This window comes from Theropithecus gelada, chromosome 17 (genome assembly GCF_003255815.1).
Source record: "Theropithecus gelada isolate Dixy chromosome 17, Tgel_1.0, whole genome shotgun sequence".
Classification (NCBI taxonomy): Eukaryota; Metazoa; Chordata; class Mammalia; order Primates; family Cercopithecidae; genus Theropithecus; species Theropithecus gelada.
In genome coordinates this window covers 60,238,451-60,253,179 of record NC_037685.1, presented here as the reverse complement: position 1 = coordinate 60,253,179, position 14,729 = coordinate 60,238,451, and the positions used below count along the sequence as shown (strand labels likewise).

Below are 14,729 nucleotides of genomic sequence, written 5' to 3'. Positions count from 1 at the left end.
TCATTTTTAATTCTGTGACAAAGACAAATGTGTCCTATGGGAGTAGTAAGTGGTTTTACTGGTGATATTAATGGAACCGTGACCTCTTCTATATCTATGGTCTTACAAAACAAAATATGTTTGTATTATTATATGTCAGGCAAATTCATTCTTAGCCCTTCCTTGAAGTAAATTGCAGAGGAAATATACTATTAATAAGCCCAGAGAGTATTGTTCGTGTGTGTGTGTGTGTGTGTGTGTGTGTGTGTGTTTGTATCTACAGTCATATGCTCATTTGCAAACACGGTAGATTTATAATGCCACTATTGACTGTCACACAAATGATGTGTTTTGCATTGTGTTTGGAGGGACACAAATCACTGAAGTTCTGATATCTTTGGATAGAATTTCAGTGGACCCAGTGCTGAAATTGATATTGGCTTTTAAAGGCCAATAGCTGTAGTAAAATTTAAGTGTTTTGGGGATCCACAGTACCAAAGGGAAAGAAGAAATTCAAAGATATATTGAATTAACCTTTTCTCTTTTCAGTTGGGATTGGTATGTATTAGTCTAGAAATGACTACACTGATTTTATTATCTCCTGTAGGAACTTTTTGTGCCAGTGCCCTTTGTTGAAAACGGTCACTTAAGGAGACAGTAAATTAAATATGAAGGATTTACAGTTTAGTTAAATGAATTAAACCATTTCTTAGTGTTTGTGTTTACCTTGGGAGGCACAAAAGAGAAAAAAATATAGACTCACAAGAGGAAGGAAAGGAATGATCAAATCCCAATAGTCCATGGCTGAATATCTAGCTCCACAACTTTATTTAAAGGAGGAATTTAATGCTGATAAGAAATCCTTGTCTCTATCTGATTAACTTTCTCTCTGCATATGTTACTATACCCATTGAGATTTCCTAATAAACACATAAGTTTATTAACTGTGACAGTTAATGTCTCATTCTATTATACAGGACGAAACTCAGGTAAATCAAATGCAAAATTTATAGTTTTCCTTAAGCAAAAATGGATGGAGCTTTATCATTTGAGTTTTAACTTTAATAATTAAAAATATTACTATAAAATAACACATGATCATTCTAGGAAGACTGACAAATACAGAAGAAGGTAAATAAGAAAACAACAATAATCCATAAAGCCAACACCCCAAGATAGTCATTGTTAATTTTTTTCAGGTAGAGAAGGGATCTTGCTATGTTGCCTAGGCTGGTCTCAAACTCTTGGCCTCAAGTGATCCTCCCGCCTCAGCCTCCCAAAGTACTGAGACTGCAGGTGTGAGCCACTGCACCTGGCTGTTAAAATTTTAGTATATTTGTTTCCAATCCTTTTTTCTATGCCACTATGTCAATATATATTTATATTTTTGATAGTTAAGATGATGAGTATAATTTGTGATTTTCATATCTACCTACTGGTACCAGCAGCGAATCTGTATGGGTTTACAGCAACTTGATCCTTGCCTCCTTGGAGGAAAGAATTCAGCCAAGGGCATTAGTAGGTGTAAGGCAGATGGAGAGACCGAGGCAAATTTTAGAGCAGGAGTGACAGTTTATTAAACAGTTTTAGAGCAGGAATGAGAGGAAGCAAACTACACTTGGCAGAGGGCCAAGCAGGCAACTTGAGAGATTAAAGGGTTTGCGTTTACTCTCCCCTGATTTTTCCTTTGGGATGGGCTGTCCATGTGCACAGTGGCCTGCCAGCACTTGGGAGGAGCTGCGTGCGCAGTGTGTTTACTGACGTTGTGTTTGTGCTCACTTGAGGTGTTTTTCCCTTACCAGTTGAGCATTCGCAGAGGAAAGTCATATACCGGTCAAACTCTGCCATTTGGCCTCTGAGTGTGCATGCTTGAGCCTGCTCGCCCAGCTTCCGAGATCTTATCAGGAAGCTGCTGATCACCAGCTGTAGGTGTTTTCTATCTGTTGGGAGACTGTCTATCTCTGGTGCCAGTTGTGACTAATTATTATTTTAGAAAGACAGTTTAATAACCACCTGTCCGTCACCTGATGGTCACCTGACATTCTTGGGAGGAGGGGCACTCTCCTGCCCCACTCATGTCTGCCTGAATGCCAACTCTAACACTACCCCTCTTTGTTCATAAGTTCAAATGAGTCAAAATAATAATAAGAAAATTAACAGCTAACTATTTGCCAGGGAATCATTCTAAGTGCTCTACATATCTTAATTCATGTAATCTTCATTGTAGCCTTTTCACATAGATTTTACAGATGAGGCACAGAGGGCATAATGATTTCCCCAAGGTTTCACAGTTACACAGGACCACAGCCAGCATTAAACCCAGGCATTGAGGCGTATTCTGAACCACCATGATCTGATGCCTCCCTCCAAATCAAAGCCTGCCCCAAAGTCTGCTGTCATACCCCATGCCTTGGTGATCAGTCCTTTTTCAGAATTTCTCCAACACTATACAGTACCATGAGGCACTTACTTTCCCACTGAATGTGTGGAAATCAGCCTTCATCTCTAAAAAATAATTGTCACCTGCTGGCAGCCCTTTCTATGGGGGCCTTCAAGAGAAGGTAGCCAGAGGTTCAGCCTTCAGGGTGCTGCAGGGGAAGGGGCTGTAGATTGGAGGCAGAAGTAACTGGCCTGCAGGCCTGGCTATGCCCATCTAGACAACTCATTTCACCTGTTTGTGCCTCTTTTCTCATCTGTAAAATGACAGGGTTGGATACCCGTTCACTCATTCATTCAGCACACATGAGACAGACATGAATACAATCCATTCCTCTCCTCTAGGAACTTAGCATCCAAGGAGTACCCAGAGGAAAACACTGCCGGTTCTGTGGACTGTGTTGTAACAGAATCAATGGGAACACTGGGAAAGTCCCTAAGGTGGGCTAGGGTGGAGACAGGTGCAGGAAGGAAGGGGGCTAGCAAGGCTTCCCAGAGGCTGAGTGAGAATAATTAACATATAGGTGCCAAGGACCACACAAGATGGGCTGTGGTGAGAGGGTCTCTCTAGAGCTCACATCTGTGCCTCCATTCCACACTGCTGTGCACAAAACCATCCCATCTTCAGCAGGCTACTGCAATGGCCCACTGTTTTTTCTTTTTTGGCTTAAAACTACAGAAATGTGTTATCTCACAGTTCTGGAAACTCTAAGTCTGAAATCAAATCATCTGGGCCATGCCCCTTCTGAAACCTGCAGGAGAACCCTTCCTCGCCTCTTCCTACATGCGGGTGATTGCCCGCAATCCTTGGCATTCTTTGGCTTGCTGCTGCATCACACCCGTCTCTGCCTCCGTCTGCACATAGAGCAAGTCTGCACACCCTGTCTGCCTTCACGTCGCTGCCTTCTTATAAGGATGCTAATCATATTGGATTAGGGGCCCTCCCTTACTTAGCTTAAGTAATTACATTTGCAACAACCCTGTTTTGAAATGAGGTTACATTCAGAAGTACAGGGGGATTGGAACCTCAGCATATTGTTTTGGCGGGGACAGAGTTCTACCATAATGATCACTGTAGCCACCATCTAGTCTAGGCAACCATTGCCTGCTTACTGCTTTTGTTTCTCTCCTATTCATTCTCCATGCAGCATCCTGAATGAGTTTCATAACCCACAAACCTGAGACAGGACCAGCAAGCAGGTGGTGGCCTGGTTGGTTCTTTCAGCAAATGGAGAGAGTTCACACAGGACTTCTTTCCATTTAGTATATAAGGCTGGAGCAAATGGGGGATGATCAGAACACAATGACTCCTGAAGAGATCCTTGCCTGAGGATGTCAATAGATTCCCGAGGGCAAGGGCAGGGTAGACTGAGAATGTTTCTAAAAGGATCTCAGGCTCATTCTGGTTCCCCGAGGAGTTACAGGGAAGCTGAACAAGTATTTGAATCCTCCTTGCCTCTGAGACTGGCCAAATGCCACGCTTTTTAAGGAAGTATTGGTGCTTAAAATCTTTTCCAGACTTCTCTGCAGGCACTTCCACATACTTTGCTATTAGCAGGTAAGTAGTGCATACTAAAGAAATAAGCCTAATATACATATGAAATAAATGCATCATTCAACACCGCTTCTCCTGCCTGTCCCCCTCCCCCTAAGCAGCTCAGACCTTCTTGTTCATTATTATTAGCCTCCGAGGAAAAGTCTAGAAAACCTTTAAGTCATGCTTCTGTCATTCAAATGATAATCCTCTCCTAAACTTGCTAGACTTCTGCATCACCTTGAATTCTCCAAAGAAGAGTTGACTTCGCCACTGCATCTGTGCCCTTTGAGCGCTTACAAAGGCTCTGGAGGGCGCTTCCTGAGGCACTTAGCATAACTGTGGTGAGAAGTTTATGCAGAATTTTCTCCTTTCGCTCTTACTGCACTTTTAGGCCTTTTCCCACAGTGGTCCCCCCATATCACAATTGCATATCAGGGTATGGGGCAATCTGATCAGAGGCCAACAACAGATGCGAACTTAGGCTTTATTAGGGAAGCTTTCTTTTTCTGGGTAGAAACACAGAGGGCCAAACTTAGAGACAAAGATATGAATGTATGGATTACATTAAGGGAGAATGGTGTGACTGTGGCAGTGGCTGCCTTACCCCACTAGCTACGGTGTCTAGATGCTTGCGTGTCAATTGTTTTATATATATATATATATATATTTTTTTTTTTTTTTCATTTTCTTCTCATTCAGATACAGGTAGACCTTTCGTAGAGATGTACAGTGAAATCCCCGAAATTATACACATGACTGAAGGAAGGGAGCTCATCATTCCCTGCCGGGTCACATCACCTAACATCACTGTTACTTTAAAAAAGGTAAATTTGAACACTGCTTTTATCAGAATACTTTTACTGCAAACAAGCATAATGAAGTTTTACTCGTTTTATCTTTCCAGAATAATTTCCTTACAGACATCTGGGCTTCTCAGTGGACTTTCCTGTAACATCCTTTTAGTATAAGGAATCGTGCTAGAAGTTATGCCCATGGATGTGGTTAAATAGAACAAAATGATAGTGTCTTAAGCATGAATCGATGTGAATAATGAAAGAACTGAAATCGTGAAAAATGTTATGTATTGCCACAAACCCAATTGTGTGCAAATGTGAGAAAAATCAATTCTGCTGCTTACACAAATTAATAACTTTGCAGACAGTGGATTATCCAGGTTACTGCAGAGTAGACAATGTCAGCAGGGTGCCCAGTTCTCCAGGCATTGACATTCTGGCTTCATGCATAAGGAGACACCACCTTTGGTTTGAATTGGCCAGTTCCTTGGTGAAAAAGGCCTGTCTCCTGCTGAGCACCCAAACTTCATCTCTTAGGGGAAAAAAGAGAGGAAAGGCCATACATGAAACTTTTCTTCATATTATACTGTAAATTGTACATATGGAAAGGAAAAACATTTAGGGTAGAATCTAAGAAAAACAAAAACTAAACATATGACATTCTAGCTAATTAATCAGCAGTAAGAGTTAGGAGTATACCAGGACTCAGAACTGGATAAAAACTCCCCAGATGGAAAACTGTGCTAAGTTCTGAGAGCTTAGAACTTTAAGACAAACAGTCAAGGCTGCCCCAGAGCAGCAGCTCGCACAGTGCATCACAGAGCAGGCACTCAGGAAGTGTTTGGTGCTGGTAGTGGTGGCAGTTAGGCTGGAAAGGTTTAGAGAATGATTTTCAGTCTCATCCATCAACCCTGAGTCCTGAAATGTGGTGGAGGAGTCTCCTCGTCCTCTTCCTTGCATTCACTGTCGTGGGTTGTTACTCACGTAGGCCCTCAACATAGCCCATCGGAGACAGGTTTTGGCCTCCATTACATTTGTGTGCCATCGCCAGGAAATAGTCATTACGGCAGAGCTGGAAACGCCAGAGGAGTCAAACTCCTCAGTTGGTCAAGATAAAAACACTCTGGTTTCCAGAGTGTCAGGAACTTCCCAGGTCATACTGAGCATTTGAGCCAATATCTTGCCTTCTCATTCAGTGTTCCTGCCATCCTTCTTGAATGGTCTAGTTTGTATAGGAGGAAGACAAGGGTGGTTAAGAGCAGAGGCTAGTGCCACATTGCCTGCACTCTGAACACACTGCCACTCATCACTGGGCAAACTAATGAGTCATCAAACCTCTCTCCACCTCGCTTTCCCCATCTGAGGAAGAGGGTGATGACAGTGGTACCACCTCACATTGCTGTTAGAAAGGTTAAGTCAGGTGATATATGGAAAGCACTTAGATCAGTATCTCAGTACAAGATAAGCCCTATTCAGGGGTTAGCTTTAGCATTACTTAACAGTTTAATACCCAATACTGTACTTGATATATTACCAAGTCATGTTTTCAACAGCATGGCATTACTCCCCTTAGTCTGAGATAATTATTGCTGTATGATTAATACGGAAAACACCGTGTGAAGAGGGAAACGTTCTCTTTCATGCGCGCGCCAATGCAGGTGGGTTTTTTGGTCATCAGGAACATTCCAAAATTCCCATATAAAAATCTGGGGCTGGTGGGAGTCTCTTTACTGTTTTCTGCCTAAGATCTGCAGTGCACAATTTAAAAAGAGAGAAAGAGAAGTGTAAAATTTTAACAGGGATTTTGGTTTGGCACATGTGTACTGGAAATATTCTAACCTATGACGTATTTCTGCTGACATGAAGTTAATATCTTTCCCTTTCATTTCTCTTATTGTCCCTTTTCTTCTAATTTTCTGTCCCCTCCCTCTCCTTTTCACATGCCTGCTTTGGCGGAGCCGTGGTCAACTGCAGACAGGCCTTGCTGCCCAGGGCTTCCTTTCGAGGCTGAGATCCACCTGCCCATCTGCCTTCATTCTTACACATGCGGTGGTGGCCACAGCTGATGGGCTACAGTCTTTGACTGCTTTAGATCTTCTCAGCTAAATGTAAAGTTACTTTGTCAATGGAATGCTACTAACAGCCGTAATGGATAGATGAGAGTAAGATAAACACTTTAAAGGAAATTTTAGTGTATTTTTAAGTTGTACTGAGGAAGCCTGTCAGCAAACCTTTCTTTTAGATTCAGCACATACTTGTTTTCACTTATTTGTAAAGTAACACAGATGTCAGTCCCTGACTTAAATTTTTCTGGGTTTTCCTTTGTCTGCACTAAATTAGAAGAGAAGGTTTTTTTTGTTTTTGTTTTTGTTTTCCCACCGAATACATTCCTAAGTTTACAGGTAGCACCTTGATATAGTGAAACATGAAACGAATCCTTTAATTGCTTTCAGTTCTTCATAAACAGGATGTAATTAATTTCAAACCAAGGAACACCGGTAATACATTCCAATGTAGGCACAGTCCCTAGAAGAGAGGTACTAGTGGCTTCTGGACTAGAAATTTCTGCCATAGGATCACAAATCCAGATCAGCTCCTTCGGCGAGCAATAGAAATAAATGACAACTGGATAGAGAGAGGGACGTCGGGTGTACTTTTTAAAAGGCGATAGGAAAGGTTTCAAGCTTCTTTATGGCTGTTTGGTATTTCCTTTATAATCTGTTGGGGGAAGGTAATTTGATTTTTGTTTTTCCTTTTTCAACTGGGAATAAGGAATAGTGGTAGTTGGGAGTCGACCACCACTGAAATTGGACTGGCAACCTGGCATCAGGGGAATTTGGCTGGGCCACTTGATGGAGCAATGACCCTTTACAAATAAAGTTCAATCCCACGGCAGAGTGTTTATCTTGTAGTCTTTAAACGTTACGTTCTTGATGTCAGAAGAAGGCATAAGGAGAAAGTCAAATCATGGATTATTTTCTTCTGTCTGGACTCACCGTGCTTGGGAGTACTTCTAAGCATTTGAGAGCACTTCATTCATGGCAGTCTCTGGCCTCCAAGGCTGCCTTCACCATCAGCAGCTCCAGCTTCTGGGAGTTTCCCTTCCAGAGGCAGAGCTGACACCTTCCTTGTGACACAGCAGGATCCTCAGAATGACAATCCCAGTGAGTGCCAAGTTCATGTTATGAATCTTGGAGGACCTGGAATCATTTACAGTCTTTTGAAGACAGCCACTTCTTCAGTAAACCATGCAAAATGGGAGGAAAAGCTATGACTTGTTAAAAGCTCTGGACGATGAAAACAAATGAGAATAATCTGGCAGCCCCAGTAGAAAAAAATACAATTGGCTTCTCTCTCTTTTTTGAGATGGAGTCTCGTTCTATCGCCCAGGCTGGAGTGCAGTGGTGTGATCTCAGCTCACTGCAACCTCCGCCTCCCGGGTTCAAGCGATTCTCCTGCCTCAGCCTCCCGAGTGGCTGGGATTACAGGCACCTGCCACCATGCCCAGCTAATTTTTGTATTTCTAGTAGAGACAGGGTTTCACCACGTTGGCCAGGCTGGTCTCTGCTGACCTCAGGTGATCCACCCGCCTTGGCCTCCCAAAGTACTGGAATTACAGGTGTGAGCCACCACGCCCAGCCTGTTAATTGGTTTGTCTGCTGAGTGTCCGACCAGTTTTTTATGAAGATTCCTGGAGGCCAAAGAGTTATGGGCTCCCCCTGAAAGTCTGATATGACAACTAGGTCTATCCTGGGTAGGTGCCATTTGTTGCCAAGGCTGATAGTAAATTATCATGATTACTATAATTAATCATAATGCAAGTGTCTTTTGCTATATACAAAAAAACTCAAGAACCAATGATAACAAACTAGAGTTTTTAACCTAGTTTGTTATAAGCAAACTACAGAGTTTTACTATTTTCATTTTAGATGAAAAATCATGTTTTCACCAACTGCTGGTGAAACAGTATTGCCAACCAGTGCTAATAGGACCTTGTTAATGCATGCCTCTTCCTTTTCAGTTTCCACTTGACACTTTGATCCCTGATGGAAAACGTGTAATCTGGGACAGTAGAAAGGGCTTCATCATATCAAATGCAACGTACAAAGAAATAGGGCTTCTGACCTGTGAAGCAACAGTCAATGGACATTTGTATAAGACAAACTATCTCACACATCGACAAAGTAAGTGATGCTTCAGAGGCATGAACATAAGCCAAAGTGCTCTTTATTTTTATCTGTGTAATGAAATCTTAATTTAAAAAAATTTCTCTTTTATGCTTGCAGCCAATACAATCATAGATGTCCAAATAAGCACACCACGCCCAGTCAGATTACTTAGAGGCCATACTCTTATCCTCAATTGTACTGCTACCACTCCCTTGAACACGAGAGTTCAAATGACCTGGAGTTACCCTGATGAAGTGAGTGACCCATTTTTCTATTTCTTCTGCAGGACAGTATTTTTAGCAAGTGAAATCCCGCAGGGCTTTTGAGATGGGAAAAATCAGAAAATCCTGATTCCTGTGGCAGTGTTAGTCAATAAAGCAGCTTTGGGTTTGGTTCGAGTGCTTTCTTTGCCTGGCACTTCATGAGTGTGATATGCAGAGATACCGTCTTTTGATGTCTGGGAGTTTTGTTTTGAAGAGCATAGACTGGTATTTCTATTGCATGATTCTAGGTGGAAAGAAAGGGATTGTTTCATTCCTGGAAACTATTCTGTAGGATTTAGAGATGAGAGAGAAATGTATCACTAAATGCCAGGCAGGGACTGCCTTTTGTAACAACAACAACAACTTTCCAGGAGGCTGTCTCTGTCAGCGCATTCATTTAGGATACTGGCAGACAGTCAGGCACCTGATTGGAACATGTTTGGAAAAGATATTACAACCCAGTCATCCAATATTCCATTTGTTAAGTGTCAGGGGAGCAATTCTGTCCTTCAGAAAAATGAGAAGAATGAAGCCTGAGTTGGGCTCCCTTATTCAAATCGAACATCCTTGCAAACAATAATTGTTTTAGAAATGTATACATGGGGAAACTATGATAAACTGTTACGGAAATTTTGACAGTAGTTCTGGCCCCCATTTCTTGTGTATCAGCATGATTTATGCGGCATATCTCAAGTACAATCATTTGGTATGTCGTTCAGATTGCCCAATTACAAAGTCAATTTATGATTAAATTATGTATGAAAGATTAATGCATGAGCCCCAAGCTAGTGTTGTTTTTCATCGACATTTCTTGCCATGGAAATGGAATAACTTAGCAACAAAAACGTGTAACGAGTGCCCTGTAGGGGCACATTAAGGCCTTATCTGTCATCAGCTGTTTTCTAGGAGTGGTATTGTTTCATTTAAATAAAAATGCTATGGCTTGTAGCAATATTTTCTGGGTTTTAATAGAAATCAAATATTCTCAATAAGTGCCAAGAGGGAAGAAACTTCTATCCTGCTAGCATTGCTACTGTAAGTAAGAGTATTTATAATACATCTATTAAATGCTAATAATCTTCTAAGACAGCACTGTCCAACAGAACTTTCTGTGATGGAAATATCCTGTACTTGTGCCACTAGCCACATATGGCAGATGAAATGTGACTAGTGTGACTGAGGAAATGAATTTTTGATTTCATTTAATTTTAATAGCCACACGTGGCTGGTGGCTGCAGTACTGGGCGAAGCAACTCTAAAACACAGGATGAGTTATTTCCCAAGTCAGAAGCAATACCAGTGTTACTCAACTTGGCAAAGGGAGTAGTACCTGTATAAATAGAGCTGCAGAAACCTCCCTCAGTCTGTTATGTTAAGGGACTAGTTCTCTGACTTTTGATAGTGGCAATTGACTTTTCTCTCTGGTTATTGCTGAGAATGAAGAAAATGGCCTCAAAATGTGTCTGTCTGTTCCAACAGGGAAGTAAATGGACAGGTGGGTAGAAGTGTATTAAACGTGGCACAGAGGAGAACTAAGCTCCCGATCCAAAGATCAGTTCTGGACAGCTCCCAAAGACATTTTTCCATGCTCCTCCCCTCTGCCCCTATGACTATGGGGAAGGACTGAGAGGTGGAAATAACTTATTAGTTTTAAAATATAGCACTTAAAAAAAAAAAGGAGAAGGCAATGTGATCTTGTCTTTTCAAAACAGTGAGCAGGACTGTCATTGTGGCCAGGTCAGATTGTGGAGCCTAAGACTGATTCTTGTTCTTCTCTGAGACAAACCTGGGACAGCACCTTTCAAGTCTTGGTTAAACCTGCTGATGGCTTTGCATGTCCCCAGATCCGTTTACTATGATTTAGCCAACATGGGCAAGCATTGCTCAAATAGTGAAATAATGAAATTATAGGATTATTCCACCTTAGTAAGTAGAGACAAGACTCATTATCTTTTCCTTCATATCTAATAGAGACAAAAAAGGAAACTCAGACAGTGATTTGGTGAGAGAAGCACTGTCATTAAGCCAGACACTAAGGCTTATGATTGTCATGTTTGTGTGTGATATATATGCCTACAGAACAGGTTACTGTGTAGAGAGGTGTGTGTGCCAGAGGAAGGACACTAGATTTATGCTCAAAAGACCTGAGTTCCTGGCCAACTTGGGCCAGGGGGTCCCTTCCTTCAGTTTTTTCATCAGTAAAAGGGCAGTCAGCCTGCCAATCTCACTAGGTTGTTGAGACAAACAATTGAGATGGTATATGTGAAAATGCATTTGAAGAAAATTAAGTGCTAAATAAATCCTACTATGCTACATATTTGAAGTATCTCTAGACACAGATATAGTTTCCAAACATTGTGCTCTAGGTGGATGTGACATGATTCTTAGCATAAAACAGAAGCTGTTGTCGAAGTTATGATCTAAGAAATGTTAAAAGCCTATATAACTTTAAGCATGGACACTCACTCCTTCTACATTTGTTATACGTTTTCGTTCTAGAAAAATAAGAGAGCTTCTGTAAGGCGACGAATTGACCAAAGCAATTCCCATGCCAACATATTCTACAGTGTTCTTACTATTGACAAAGTGCAGAACAAAGACAAAGGACTTTATACTTGTCGTGTAAGGAGTGGACCATCATTCAAATCTGTTAACACCTCAGTGCATATATATGGTAAGCATAGTTCAGCGTTGCCAACTCATGCTATGCTTTCTAATCATTGTAGATGTCTGTGTTCTCTAAATAAGTCAGTTTTCTGTTGGCCAAGAGTTACATTATCATGAATGAATACGACTTGGCCATAGTTCCCTCCTCCCCCTGTCAAAAAGCAAACCACATTAAGTACTCTTTAAATTTAATACTTTTGAATTGAACAGAGAGTCCTTTCTTTAGATGTTTATTATAGCTAATAATTCAGTTAGAACCTAATATATTTATGAAATTTTTAGTGTCCTATATAAACAAAACAGAAAAAGATGATGAATTTTATCTTTACTACTTCAGAAAAATTTCTCAGGTACTACCATGAATTAGAGAAATAAAAATATGGTATGCCAAATCATTTAGAATTAAAGCTATTTTATCCCTGCTTTTACTCTCATGGAATCCTAATGTTGTTGCTTAATTTCAGTATGCAAATTCTATAAAGAAAATGCTTAAAAGCCTTATTTCCATAGCTGAAAAGGAAACAATGTGGAGGGCAGAAACTGTGGAACAATTCTATCAGTAGCTTTTTATTTCCTTTTGTCTTTCTCCAGTTGATTTTTGATATCAAATTAGTTGTTTTAGGGTGCCCAGAGCAACGTTTTCTCACAGCGGCCACGTAGATTTTTAGAAATATCTTCCCACTTCCTTGTTATTGTGATAGAGATATTTAAGGTGTTTTACTTTCTGTTGCTCTGCCACTGTTTTATGTTGCTAGGACGTGATACCATTTGATTTGAAAGGCGTGCACCAGTTACGGTGCTTTTAAAGTATCCTATTCATTGATCAATATTTAGGCTCATTGATAGGCTCTATCATAATTCAGCTCTGTTTATTTACTCATTGATTACACCCTCCCTTCATGAGGCCCTAAGGTTTTGCTTATGGAGATATATTCTTTTCTAATGTATTTATCACTTCTCCTTTCAAAGATAAAGCCTTCATCACTGTGAAACATCGAAAACAGCAGGTGCTCGAAACTGTAGCTGGCAAGCGGTCTTACCGGCTGTCTATGAAAGTGAAGGCATTTCCCTCGCCGGAAGTTGTATGGTAGGACCATACTTATTTCCATAACAGTGTAAGACGTGCTTTGTAAGTGGGAAGCTGCAAGAGCCTAATGACTCCAATTCCTGACAAAATACCAAGAGACGTTCCTCAGACAGCCCCAGAGAGCTCAGAACTCTGTAGATTCTTGGGTGGTGGTGAGAAGGGCTGGGGGAAAGGAAATAATGTAGCAAGGTAAGCAAGAGATGAGGTTTGTTCGAGTGCTCACTTCAGTCTAGTCAGTCTCTTACTATGGTTAACTTTCTGCATCTCTAAACCTTCCTATGATGTCAGCATTCTTTGAATGGGATGTGTTGAACAATGACTAGGAAGCATTTTGAATATGTAACATGCTCTATTAACCCTGAAGAAGTGGACTCTTGTAATGAGAATGATGAAAATAATTCTTTTATGTACAGCTGGGTTGAAAGTTCCAGTCTTGTTTTAAAATTAAACAAACATTAATAGAGACAAGACTTACTCATTTGAAGATGAGGACGAATGGGCCTACTTGAACTAATTAAGGTTTTTTTGGCTAGAAGGATATATATTCAAAACCTCCTTCAGCAGTTTTTTAAAACACTAGTACAACACCTGATGTAAAACAATGTAATCTGTTTATGATCTGCGATCATTTTACAAAATTACTGTTAAATGCCAATACCTTTGGCTCAAATCATTACCTTTTAAACAAAGGGTGTGGTGCAAAACTGATTAGCAAAACAATCCATACAACAGGGGTGTGGTGCCATTTTAGAATCCCCCTAACCAGAGCTGATTTGGCTTTCAATGTCGTATGAGGGTAGTGTGTTTGTTTGCAGTTCCCTTAAATACTTAATAGGGAATTAAAGAGAAAATTTTAACTTTGTGCTATGTCGTCATGCCATTGCAGTAGAAAAATGATCTTTTTTGCTTCAGAATATCAAAAACATTTAGTAGTAAATTTTTAGGTTTAATAGTAAATTGAATAGTAATTTAATGACTCCAGGAGGTACATTCACTCCGCCGGGGTCTGAGAGCACGCTCATCTGTTAGTGTTGATTTCTTCAGTAACTAAGTCACAAGGGCATTAAAAAAATTCAGTCCACCGTCAAAAATGCTGACTTGTTGATAGGAAATAATTTAAAGTAATACCAAGACAATATTTGTAATCACAAAGTGTAGCATCCTCATTTTAATTACTTTGGATCTGAGACACACTAGTAATGGGAATTTGTTTGTAGGACTTTATAATCATGCATGATAATGAACTAAGTTCCCAATATTAAACCTTTATACAGAACATAAGAAACTCCTAATGGATTAAAACTGCCTATTTAAAGAACTGTGCATTTTAATGAAATCATAGAATTTTAGAGTTATAAGGAATCTTTGAGAAACTCTAGAAAATTTGAGAAAATTGGAGCCCAAGCTGGTTAGTCATGTGTGCAGCAGCCTGCAGTGAGTAGCAGAGCCAGGTCAAGCATCCAGGCTCTGACTGTCAGTTCCGTGTGCAATAGAATGATACCAATGCATCGATTCAGTATTTAATATGTTTTTATATTAAAATTTTATATTAAAATTTTCTTAAGTTTATGCTTTCTGTTTGTTTTGCACCTTAACTGTTCTTCCTCAGAGGAGAAATCTTGATAATCTTGATTTCACTCTAGTTTATGAAAGGGACAACTGGTGTGACCATTTATAAAACTAATAAGAACTCCACCTGAGACCACAATAGGAAAGTCTATTTGTATTTTTATCTGGAGAAGTGATCTAGTTGATCTGACTTACAATGGCCCTTATACTGCTGATGGAGCCTCGTGG

At 40.3% G+C, this 14,729-nt stretch overlaps 1 protein-coding gene across 3 annotated transcripts in view; it reads left to right on the top strand.

The window, feature by feature from the left end:
• The window catches only part of FLT1 (fms related tyrosine kinase 1), a 195,169-nt gene that overhangs the window by 52,871 nt on the left and 127,569 nt on the right, over window positions 1-14,729 (top strand). For all 3 annotated transcript variants that reach the window (XM_025364472.1, XM_025364473.1, XM_025364474.1), the window contains exons 4-8: window positions 4,652-4,776; window positions 8,768-8,930; window positions 9,033-9,169; window positions 11,678-11,852; window positions 12,815-12,932. In XM_025364472.1, coding sequence (XP_025220257.1) covers window positions 4,652-4,776; window positions 8,768-8,930; window positions 9,033-9,169; window positions 11,678-11,852; window positions 12,815-12,932 — 718 coding nt within the window. The remainder of the gene's footprint in view (window positions 1-4,651; window positions 4,777-8,767; window positions 8,931-9,032; window positions 9,170-11,677; window positions 11,853-12,814; window positions 12,933-14,729) is intronic.